The sequence below is a fragment of the Centroberyx gerrardi genome, chromosome 22, assembly GCF_048128805.1.
Source record: "Centroberyx gerrardi isolate f3 chromosome 22, fCenGer3.hap1.cur.20231027, whole genome shotgun sequence".
In the NCBI taxonomy this organism is placed as follows: Eukaryota; Metazoa; Chordata; class Actinopteri; order Beryciformes; family Berycidae; genus Centroberyx; species Centroberyx gerrardi.
The window spans coordinates 2,972,038-2,984,537 of NC_136018.1; the positions used below are offsets into that span (position 1 = coordinate 2,972,038).

General features: G+C 42.2%; 2 protein-coding genes across 2 annotated transcripts in view; both read right to left on the minus strand.

The window, feature by feature from the left end:
- The window catches only part of chrnd (cholinergic receptor, nicotinic, delta (muscle)), a 9,720-nt gene extending 3,704 nt beyond the window's left edge, over positions 1-6,016 (minus strand). The window contains exons 1-8 of the mRNA XM_078291355.1: positions 5,959-6,016; positions 4,925-5,070; positions 4,003-4,047; positions 3,733-3,842; positions 2,696-2,851; positions 1,982-2,091; positions 281-481; positions 1-53 (exon numbers count right to left, since the gene is read on the minus strand). The exon at positions 1-53 is cut by the window's left edge and continues 59 nt beyond it. Of these exons, the coding sequence (XP_078147481.1) occupies positions 1-53; positions 281-481; positions 1,982-2,091; positions 2,696-2,851; positions 3,733-3,842; positions 4,003-4,047; positions 4,925-5,070; positions 5,959-6,016 (879 nt within the window). The remainder of the gene's footprint in view (positions 54-280; positions 482-1,981; positions 2,092-2,695; positions 2,852-3,732; positions 3,843-4,002; positions 4,048-4,924; positions 5,071-5,958) is intronic.
- Positions 6,017-7,407: 1,391 nt separating this feature from the next.
- Positions 7,408-12,500, minus strand: part of cip2a (cellular inhibitor of PP2A) — a 13,910-nt gene continuing 8,817 nt past the window's right edge. Inside the window, exons 16-21 of the mRNA XM_078291353.1 lie at positions 11,802-11,912; positions 10,830-11,026; positions 10,039-10,152; positions 9,715-9,797; positions 8,861-9,000; positions 7,408-7,818 (exon numbers count right to left, since the gene is read on the minus strand). Of these exons, the coding sequence (XP_078147479.1) occupies positions 7,672-7,818; positions 8,861-9,000; positions 9,715-9,797; positions 10,039-10,152; positions 10,830-11,026; positions 11,802-11,912 (792 nt within the window). The 3' untranslated portion in view covers positions 7,408-7,671. The remainder of the gene's footprint in view (positions 7,819-8,860; positions 9,001-9,714; positions 9,798-10,038; positions 10,153-10,829; positions 11,027-11,801; positions 11,913-12,500) is intronic.

A 12,500-nucleotide genomic window follows, 5' to 3' on the forward strand; every position in this document is an offset into this window, starting at 1 on the left:
GAAGACAGACTGAGCCAGCAGCACCGAGATGGACAAGGTCATCTTCTCACCACCTACACACACACACACACACACACACACACACACACACACACACACACACACACACACAGCGTTAGAGACATAGAGATGTACAACAATTGTGTGTCCAGTGTTTGTTCACATTTCCACATCGTCCTCCCGCCACGCTTCTGTAATCTAAAAAGCCGAGTCGTTTCCCGCCTCAAAAGTAATCGATAATCAATCAATATGGCGAATGTTCAGGTGAGGCTGTACTGACTGTCGGCGGGCAGGTAGTAGACGAGCGAGGCGAGGAAGGAGATGAGCACGCAGGGGATGATGATGTTGACGATGTAGAAGAGCGGTTTGCGCTTGATGATGAGGTAGAAGGTGATGTCCTGGTGCTTGTTGCTCTCCATGGGAATGTGCTTATAGGAGTTTCTCTTGGCCGGCAGGTGGATCACCTCCCACTCGCCGTTCTCTAACCGACACACGCAAGGGATTGTGGGAGATTATGGCCCGACGAGGAGGAAGAGGAAGAGAGAGAGAAAGAGGGAGAGAGAGGTTAAGATACACTGCAGCTCGCCTTCCCAAATTCTCAATATCGGTTTTGAAGGCCGATACCAATACTATTTCTTTGTCTTGAAGCTACTGAGAGCTAGTATTTGGTGCTGATATCCAATATCATTCATTTTTTCCATTTTCACACCAAAAAATATTCATTGTTTTCCTCATTGTTCGATCTAACAGAATACCTGCTGATCCAATGAATTCTCTTCTTATTCTCTTTAATCAGAAAGTTGCTGGAATGGAAATATTAAGCTGTCAAAACTTATTAAAGACAAATGTGATGTGATTGATCAGCTGGGTGAAATATTATTTATCATAGGACTTTGATCATATCAACTATGTGGGTTTTTGAAGGCCGATACTGATGTTTTTGTATTGAAGCTGTCGATAGCTGATATTTTGTGTGATATTTAACCATTTTTAACCATTTTCATGCCAAACAATTACAAGTATTCAGTGTTTCCACCCGGAGTTTTCTTCTCATCAGGGTGGAAAAGCCTCTGAAACAGCATTCAGAGCATCATGGGACACTAAAACTCTCCACTGAAACCCAGACTGATGAAATTATTTTAGTGTCAGCAGCTCTTTAAGGCAATTCCTATTCACTGGTAGAGAAAGTGTGGGAGACATTACTGCCTTTAAATGAAGAACTCATTTACAAAAATACATCATTTAACTATGAAATAAATAAATAAAATGTGCCAAGAAAATAAAATTTCATGTCAGGTTTTCCAGACTTTTTCTGTAGCTGAGGTCAGAGAGGAGCCTCCATCCTATCAGAGGAGGACGACACTGACTTGCCGATATCTGATATTTAATCATATTTAATGATTTAATAACTCTTCTCCCTATGGTAAAAAAAAAAATCCCTTCTACCACCTTCTTAGATTTTATTTCTCGTACTTTTTCCTGTCCTTTCGTTCTTAAATAATCACACAGGAATATTGCCAAGGAACTATGGCTTCTCACTACTGCTTGCTTGTAATATTGGTGATTTAGAAATTGAAAATGATTCTACTGTTGCACTCTATTCTACTGTAACTGTGACCTGAATATCTAAAATGCAAAATGTAAAGATCTCTGGTTTTTGTTTTTTTTAACTTGTGGGTCGCAGATAATCAATAACAATCAATTCAGATTGTAGTCATCCTATCATCCTGTGTGTGTGTGTGTGTGTGTGTGTGTGTGTGTGTGTGTGTCTGTGTATATGTGTGTGTGTACATTTCCAGCCACATTCCTCTAAAGGAGTGTGTGTTGATGTGTAAAAATCCAAAACACAAGTCAGAGTGTGAAATTTCCAAGCTGTAGTGCATCACTACATGATTGTGTGTGTGTGTGTGTGTGTGTGTGTGTGTGTGTGTGCGTGCGTGTGTGTGTGTGTGTGTGTGTGTGTGATGGCCCGGACATCTACCTGTCCAGCTAGCAGGGTCGATGATGATCCACTCCACCGTCCACTTGCTGGTTTCGTTCGCGTCTTCCTTCAGGAGCATCGTGATCTCTCTGGCGTTGTAGGTCAGAGAGCTGCAAAGCAACATGGGAAATGGAGTTTAAAATCAGCTGTGTTGTCCAGGGGCATTAGACGCACTGTTCAGGGCGGTGTGAATGGATGCTTATCCTTTTTACATGATCTTTTAGGGAATGATGTATCAGAGAATATGTCGGGGTTACAGTTAGCAGTGGAAATGAGCTGAAAAGCAAATATATAAATATTATTTGGACTTATTCTTAGTAGCAAGAGGCAACAGAGCTCGCTATTTCAATCAACAATCAATATTGTCTGTGGGTCCAAATACTACAGGGATGGAAGAGACAAATTATATATAGCAACAAAATCACCAAACTTATCTTTTAAGGAGCTTTAAGTAAAGTAAAGTCAATTTTATTTGTATAGCACATTTCATACAGAGGCTCAATGTGCTGCACAGTAAAAGACAAAATAGTAACAATAAACAGATAAGGAGATAGAATACACATATATAAAATACTCCACATAAACATAAATAAAATAACCTTCAGCCACACATACACAGATACATAAAATACAGCTTTTTTCACACACGGACTACAGCAGACGTACACACACACACACACACACACACACACACTCGGGGTCCGGCTCTCTTACGTGAACTTGAGGGTGCAGTTCTGCCAGTCGAAGGGGAAGTAGTTGACGCTGATGGAGCAGGAGGAGCGGAAGATGGCGGGAGGCAGCCAGTAGCACAGACCGCTGGGATCCACCAGCACGTTACAGTAGTACGCCACCTGGAACTGGGCGTCGTTACTGAGGGGCGGAGAGGGCGGTGAACACACACACACACACACACACACACACCTGTAAGTAAGGAGATAAGAATGGCGATGACGTGGAAAAAAGGCCTATTAAATTTCTATGAGCAAAACAATAAATCAGCATTTTCTGTGGTTGCTCTTTCTGTGTTCTGATAATTCAAGTGAAATGTATATGGTGTAAATAATTTGTCCTTACATTTTCCACGGTTGTCAAGCAGGATCATTAAAATGTTTTTCTCTTGACATCTCAAAATGCAACGTGACTTCTGAACGGAGGTTTTCTAGCTTCCAGATAATAATTAACTTATAACGATCATGCAGCTGTTTGACAGATGTGAAAAGGTTATGGGCGATTAACAACACCGGAGACATTTCACATCAATTATTAGAACACAGAAAAAGCAACCACAGAAAGTGCAAATTAAAGAGTTAATCAGTTTGGTTGTAATTTTTTTTTAAATTCAGCTATAAGACATAGATTAGATTCAATTTGGGGTTTCTTTTATTTTTCAACTAAATAATCGAATGGTTTAAAATCAGGCACACAGCCAATTTTGGTCCAAACCAGCTGATCCAGGATTGACATTTTTATTATTAATACATTACTTGTGATTGGTGGAAATTACTTCAGACTCAAGAGACAGCTGTGAAGTTCACTGTCCTCACTGCTCAGGATTTCTGGGTTTTGAAGTTCAAACCGTTTTCAGACAGTTACCTCTAACCGTCGCTCGGAGCCGCCAACGTAGAAAAGTTGCCTGGAGCGGCTTTGACGTGATAACAAAAATAACGGATGCCTTTTACAGCCAATCAGAAATGAATACACTCCCAAGCCGTGATGTCAGAGGGAGAGGGTTTTAGGAGAGATCATCTCACTTGTTCTCCAGGACGATCTCCGGCAGCCACACCATGCTGGACGGGAGGCGCAGGACCTCGATGCCGTCAAACTCTGTTACATTCCACGACAGCCTGTAGTCAGTCCAGGTCTACACACACACACACACACACACACACACACACACACACACACAGAGGCAGGAACATTCGGAACAAAGCAGTCATCAGATTCAACAAATATTTCTGTGCGTGTGAAAGCGTTGTTTTCCATTTAAAGTTAAAAGAGGAAATTAATTCTCATTTTCTTACATGTTCTATCCACACGTTCGTCAGCAGCGTCTCATCTACCTCTTTCTACAGGTGCAGAAGAAGAAAGAAACTAATTAGCAGAAGATTAGGTTTGGGTTCCACAATGGGTGTTAATTCCCCAAGTCGATCGAATCCTCTTATCGAACGCCTCCCCCTCCCCGGTCCCCGCCGATGATGTCATACGCTTGCGTCCTGTTGCCCCTGTTGACTAAGCAGGGGGCCGCAAAGTGCGACGACTACGCATTTATCAACGCTAGCGTCACATAAACGTTAACGAGTTGCCGTGTTTTTGAAACGGACTGAAATTGACCCAGCAAATTATGTAAAAGGTTCGAAAAGGGATTGGAAAGCGTTCGATCCGAACGCTTTCCAATCCCTTTTCGAACCTTTTACATAATTTGTTGACAGATTCGATACTGGATTCAGATTTGATAAAATGCTTCTGATCGAGGGTCACAAAATGCTAAAGGGTCATTTCTTCAGTTCATTTTGTGACCCTTCATCAATCACTTTTTTACACTAATAAAATCAGTGACAACAGACAGTCGAAGCAGACAGAAAGTTGCTTCTTAACATTGCTGGCAGTGGAGAGAACAGATCTATAACCTGTGGAAGTACGGCAGCCATGTTTGTGAAAGGCTCTATTACTACTGATCCCTAATAGAGGTTGGTAAAGGTTATAGATTACTTCATGCCCCTTTAAAAACTCGAGACTGTATCTGTCCTGATCGATAAGAAATGACAATCCTTCCAATCATTTTCATGAGCTCCTTCAGCCCCGATTTGTGTCGCTCTCTCTTCCCTGCTGACAACATGTGAATCCCCATCCCATTCCTCCCTGTAGCCCCTCCACACACACACACACACACACACACACACACACACACACACACACGCACACGCACACACACACGCTCCGCACCAGAGAGATGAGGTTGGAGAGAGTGAGGGCGAGGTAAACGTCCACGACGTCCTGCTGCTTCTGGACGGGCCGCAGCTCCTTGTTGTAGCCTCGCTCTTTAAACAGGTGGTGGATCAGACGCTCCTCCTCGTTCCGGCCCCAGCAGCCTGACACACACACACACACACACACACACACACACACACACACACACACACAGAGCAAAAACAAACAGGCCTGAATATGAGGTGGTCATATTTCAGTCCATCATGGCAGCTGTTCTCCCTGCTGATCCAGAGATCCAAATGCTGCAAATAACCAGCCGCAATCCTCCTTTAAAATACTTCCGAACAGACACACACACATGTTTTTGTTTGTTTTGATTTGCTGATATCGGCCTTTTATTAAATATCAGATATCAGCAAGTCGGTATCGTCCGTCTTCGTTATGATGGAGGTTCCTCCTGACCACAGCTACAGAAAAACACTCTGAAAACGTGCAGAGACATTTTATTTTCAACACATTTTCTTTCTTAATTTAATTGTTCAATTGTGCTTTTTGTAAATGAATTCTTCATTTAAAGGCAGTATTGTGTCCCAGAGTTTCTCTACCATTGAATAAGTGTGATGTCACTCTGCCTTAAAGAGTTTTAGTGTCCCATGATGGTCTGAATGCTGTTTCAGAGGCTTTTCCACCCTGATGAGAAGAAAACTCCGGGTGGAAACACTGAATACTTGTAATTGTTTGGCGTGAAAATGGTTAAAAATGGTTGAATATCACACAAAATATCAGCTATCGACAGCTGCGATACAAAAACATCAGTATCGGCCTTCAAAAACCCACATGGGTCAAACTCTAATTCATATGATCAACATTGTGTGATCAGTAATATTTCACCCAACTGATCACGTTTATCTTTAATAAGTTTTGACAGATTTATGTTTCCATTCCAGCAACTTTCTGATTAAAGAGAATAAGAAGAGAATTCATTGCCCCGGAGCAGCAGGTATTCTGTTGGATCAAATAATAATAATAATATGAATGATCAGACTGACCAGAGGAGAGGAGTGTGAGCAGAAACAGCGTTCCCGGTCCCACAAGGTGAAGCTTCATGGTGGTTCGTTGGTGAAATGGTCGGTTCCCGTCCGGAGTCCTTCCCACCGACCTTCTGCTGCGCGGCTGACGGACGGCAGCAGCTGCAGAAACACAGCAGGGAGAAAATAGAAAACAGACGCTGCAGGCCGGTGACTGGCTGCCTCCCTCCACTCAGGACGGGACGGGACGGGACAGGACGGGACAGGGGGGCTGGAGCGGAGTGGTACGGAGGTAAATCAGACCCAAAAACATCATGAGAACAAGCGAGGAAAGATTCTGAACTTGTATTTTGGAATTTGTAGTCAGAGAAAATTAGTACAAACCTGTTTTAACTCTCAAAAACAAAAACTATGAAGGATTTTTGAGGGATTTTATAAAAATATGACAGTAAAACTATAAGTCCACCATAGGGAAATTAGGTAAAACTTAAGATTACAGCCCGCTAATTACGGTGTAACTAGTTTGTAATTATGGGGTACTAATAAAATAATTACAGGTACAATGCTGTAGTTACAGGGCAACAAAACAAGAAGTACGGGAATTAAGGGGTGAGAATTTTGTAATAATGAGACTTAGTAGTTATGGTGTAACTATAAAACCATACTTAAGTCTCTATAAGTCTCCCATCCTCCCAATCTAAAGCATTACCAAATATTATGGTCCAATAAGATCACTATAAACTCATTGAGTAATACACACACACTTAAAATTCCTATAATAATATTATTATATCATAATATCAGTGATTTTTTGTTCTACTAACTACTGAAACATATCTCAGACATCACTGGTCAGATTTTGCTGAAACTTGGAGGGATCATGCAGTTTGGCCCTGTGTTCTGGTGTTTAAAAAAAAAATACACTGATTGACCTGATGGGGGCGCTACATTTCAAAAGGTCAATATTTCACACTTTGGAAGGCCCTAATGCCAAATTTTGATTTTGATGACATTTGGAGGGATGGTGCATTTTGTTACTTACAACACATTTGTTTCAATGGAGTTATTAGACTCAGCATCACGGCTCAGCTGTAAAATTCCACAACTTTTCCAGGACTTTCCATGGAAAAGTCCGGTTCCCAAACTGGGGTCTGGGGACCTCCAGGGGTCCATGAAGGGGTTTCAGAGCATCCCCGATGGTTTAATGTCAGATATTTGATTCCCTGGAAGTTATTTTGTTCACATTTCCCTGTAACCACTCTTATCTTCCCACCTACAGTATAGACAGTAATGAAATTATGTAGTAAATCCTAACTACAAAAACTTTATCAGATGTGGTTCTTTTGGACAAAATCTGATGAAATAGGGGTCCGTGGTCTAATTGGATTTATTCAGAGGTTCTTGACATATTAGATGCTTATAGCACCATGAAGGAAAATATCACAGACAGACACACATACAGTTTTGGCTAGACTCAATACCAACACAGATTCATCATTTATTACCAAACAACAACAAGATAAAGACAGACACGTATAAAAACACATACACAGGTGACAGTACTACCTTAACATTAAAACAGAGGTTTAGCATGGCATTAAAATAGTAGTTCATTGGCAGAAAAGTTCATTAAAATTTAAAATTCTAGACTGTAGTCCGTCAGGTTTATTCAACTCATTAATAAATCATTAAAAGTCTTTTTTCCGTCTCCACTCATCTGCTCCGCCGCGTCCCTCAGAGCGACAGGTTGACGTCGCTCTTCACCTTGCCGCTGCTCAGGCTGTGGATCATGGCGATCATGGCGGAGTGTTTGTTCAGCTCCTCCTCCTTCTGCCGCAGCTTGGCCTCCACCTGGCCCTTCTGCAGCTCCAGGGACGACGCCTGCAGACGGGACAGAGCGGTCAGGGGACAGACACCCAGGCTCGGGTCCTTATGTGACTGAGGCCCCGGTTACACCTGGTATTAACATGTCCCGTATCCGGATTGTGTCAAATATCAGGATAATCATAAGGATTTTTTTCTATATACACATCACAATACGGCTCACGTGTGCAAAATCACATGTTAAATAATCACATTAATGTTCATCCCACTGAACCGAATAGTAATGTGAGGTGTGATGTCAAACGAAACATACATTTTGGTCTGGATGCTCCAAGTTCAAACTGAGGATGTTTACTAGGGATGCACCGATGCCACTTTGTCAATGCCGATACCGATTACGAGTATGAAAGTTTAAGTGTCGGCCGATACTGAGTACCGATCCGATCCGTTACTTTTACTGAACAGTGCAGGCTTACTTCCTTAGTTTGGGGTCAATGGACAGAATTATTGAGATAAAATCCTTGTTTTTCCCACCGTTTGAGAAATACAGGCTTCTATGTGCCACAAATGCATAAAATCAAGACAGTTTGCTTTTATTTCTTACATGTTACTCATGGCTTTCGGTATCAGATTTTAGTCTTGGGTAAAATCTCTGATACCGATATTCCATTTTAGCCTGGTATCAGCACCGATACCGATACCAGTATCGGTATCGGTGCATCCCTAATGTTTTCATACCAAGCATGTTTGGAGCGGTTTATTCAAACTCTGGAGCGTTTACTCCTTTAGTTTTGGCAGGTGAGAACGATGCTATTTGAACTCAGGTGGCCTGAAAGTTACAGACTGGAACCAGATTTGTTTTTACTCCTCCCCCACCACGGAAATCTCTAACCTGGCAGGATGACAGGTCACCAAAACAAGCTACCTGTGAGTCCATGTGACTTTATTAACCAACCAAATAAAAGATGGTTTGCTGCAGCACTTGATGCTTCCAGTGTGTGTCGGGTCGTTGAAATCGACTGCCGTGTTTGAAACCATCGCGCCTGATGTCTCCAGTGTTTTTAAAGACAGCCTCTCTCCCCTTCCCGCCCTTCATTACCCGGATGCTGGCGTCCTTCCTGGCCTGCTCCGTCTTGCTGAGCTCCTTCCTCAGGACGTCCACTGTCTCCTCCAGCTCCCTCCGCTCTCCGTCCCGCTCCTTCCCCCGCTCCTGCTCCGCTCGCAGTTCGCCGCGCAGACCTGGCAGACGAGGGGAGGGGATTCGTTACACCGTGTGGATGGACGGAAGGACCGGACAGACAGATTGAGATGCAGTCAACAAGATGGAGATACTAGCTATGTTTTCATCTGTCAAGCAAATCTTAAGTGAATTTTTGAAATGTCACAAAAAATAGGTGTGTTTCTATTATCTGGGTTGAAGCAAATACATAGGCTTCCTCAACATAGAACTACATCAAAACAAAAAAACAACAACAAAAACCTACATTCATCAGAAAAAAATGGAAATAGTCAAGAAATGATTACTATTGGGCAAGCTGTTATTGTCACTGATTTCATATAAAATACATCTGTGAGAAAAAATGGAAAGGGTCTTTCAAGAATTGATTCGTTTTTGGCTAGTTGTTATTGTCCTTTAGTGTCAGCTAATGTCGGCCATACTTACATACAAAAACAAATAAATGCACTTGTCAATATTCTAATGCATGGGAACGGCAGTGAGTAAGGGATTTCTGGGTTGTGGTGAACAGATACAGTATATATATATATATATATATATACATTAGCTTTATTGGAAAAAAGAAAAAACAGTTTCCGCTTCAAGCAAATCTGAAAATGTTTTTGCAGTATTGAGGAAACGTTAGCGACACACACACATAAAAATAAGCCAACATGTCAATCAAACCCAACATTTTGAACAGAGCTCTGTCTGAAGCAAGTTGACGTCAGACTGACCTGTGATGTCACCGTCTCTCTGCTGTAGCTCCGAATGGAGGGATGTGATCTTCTCCTCCCTCTCCTCCAACACTGACACCGTCCTGAGAGAGAGAGAGAGAGAGAGAGAGAGAGAGAGAGAGAGAGAGAGAGAGAGAGAGAGAGAGAGAGAGAGAGAGAGAGAGAGAGAGAGAGAAGAAAGAGGTGAGGTCAAAGGGAAACTAACAAAGTAGGGTCATTCTGCAAGTTTCTCATTCAGGCTTTCATTCAGGCTGTGTGTGTGTGTGTGTGTGTGTGTGTGTGTGTGTGTGTGTGTGTGTGTGAGTGTGAGTGTGTGTGTCTCACTTGTCGTGCTGCAGCCGTAGCGCTTCGTGGTTCTTCCTCAGACTGTCGCTCTGCTTGGTGAGGGCGATGTGAGCCGCCTGCAGCTCCTTCAGCAGACGCTCGCTCTCGTTGAACCTGCACAGGAAAACAAACACCTACTGTTCACTGTCTTTGGTCTGAACCACAGTGGGAAAGTTTGTTCGTTTAGTTTCACACTGACCAATTATAACCAAACCAGGGCTTGTAATCAAAAGTCACACGACTCACGAGCAGCTTGTTTAATATTGGACAGAGTTTTGGTGACCTGTCATCCTGCAGGTTAGAGAGTCAAAACAAATCTTATTCCAGTTCCTGTAACTTTATCTCAGCATGATGGACTTGTCTGTCTCTTCTTCTGTGGTGTTCATACCAATTAAGAACACATGAAGAAATATCTGAATATGAGCATCAGTCCAGACTTCATTTTGTTCTGCTAGGCTTTCCGAGCATGAGGAGCTACTGGCTATCAGATGTCAACATCCATTTCGTTATAGCCGTATACATTGTATATTTGCAATTGAAATAAATGTGAAAATCAAAACAACTGTAGACCTATAAGAATCTGCATGACTGGGATAATTTCTCACCAGAAAAACCAAGAAACTGCAATACTTTATAGACCTCCAAGATTAAATTAAAAACCTAAAATGCTATGTTTAACTGCATTCAAGACATTTCAAGGCCTTGAGTTTAGATAATAGGATTCAAGACATTTTAAGACTTTTTAGGACCTGCGGACTCCCTGATTTATATGAAAATGATGTCTGTCTGACCTGTTGAGCAGAGTGTTGTAGGCTCCTTTCAGGCCCTGGTGCTCCTGGGAGTCCTGCTGCAGCCGGGCGTTGTGCTGCAGCAGCTCCTCCATGTCGGCCTTGGAGCGCTCCACCTCCAGCACCTGGCTCCCCAGCTCGCCCTGCAGGTCCTCCCGCCGCCGCTCCGCCTCCTTCAGCAGACCGCCCAGCTTACGAGCCTGGGGACGCAGACGCGGAGTCAACACCGGATACCAGAAAGACAGAGGAACGACTCAAATTCAGCCTGGGACCTTCGTCGTATGTCACCCCCTCTTTTTCTCTCATCTATTCTGTCTCTCTACTGTAAACTATCAAATAACAGCAAAAAAGCCCCAAAAAATCAGCAGCACTTCACATTACAGTACACAAATTACAGGGTAATTACTGTGTAATTACATTGAAATTATCAGGAAGTAACTGGTAAATTCTGGTAATAACAAGAAACTATTTGTAATTATAATCTGTAATTTCTCATTAAATGCCGGTAATTTCTGGTGATGACAAATAAATGATCTGATGATAACAGTACTATATTAATGAAGTAAGTTGTGCAATCAGTACTGAATAATTACTATGTAATACTCTGGAAACATTTGCTTACCGGCCTTTCCAGTTCCCATTATGAAAGTACTAGATAAGACCATGGGAACTGTACTGCCAAGTAAAGTCAGGCTTGATACCGCAATATTACACTGATTTTACTCTGTTGTTACTCTATTGCTTGGTTCAACAGGGTGATGAAGGAAACATTTAATTTAATGTCATTTTATTTCCTTTCACTCAGAGTACCTGCTGTTGGTCAAGATGTTGATGTTAATTTGTTCCCTGAATCAGAGAGGAACTGTGACTGATATTCATGCTCGTAATATCTACCAAACTAACTAAAAATAATAATCATTTTAGCTATAATCACGTTGCCCCATGTGAAATCCAACAGGAGTGTGTGAATGTTACCTCGGCCTCAGCCTGCGCTCGCTGGAAGCGATACTGAGCGATGAGGCGGTCGGCCTGAGACAGAGCCAGAGCTTTCGCCTCCAACAAGTCCTGCAGACGACTCTCCTTCGACTGACAGGAGACACAGAGGAAGAAGACTGTCAGGAATTAACTGGACCACCATTTTAAAAGCATAATGTTAAAGTGAAAGACTCCTGTCACACCATTACGGTAACTCTAAATCAATATATTCTCGTTGATTTGAATCTTGCGTGCTGTAATCCAGTTGTTGCATCTTTTGTGCACCTACACTAGCAGCTACTTTGGCAGGTAACACACTTTTAAATAGAGGCCCTGTTCTATTCTAAAAATCTAGTTTGCTGGTGAAATAAAGAAGGCAGTTGGTGAATTTTGACAGCTGAAGAAATGAAGTGGAGGCCTGATTTCAGTGGATTGTAAAGTAAAATATGTCCAAGATTGCTTCTGATCCTTTTTTACTGAAACAATACTGTTGCTTCATAACTAAAACACCCACGTGCATCTGCACTGTTTGATGAGTTACTGATACACAGTAATAATGTTTCTTCACACCTGCAGCACAGCTGTGCCCGCTGGTATTTCTTCAGGGTTTTGGGCAACAATAACCAGGGCAGGAAACTTCACATTTTTACCCACAAACCACAGAATTTCCTCAGCCACTTTTACCGACTTAAAAAAAAT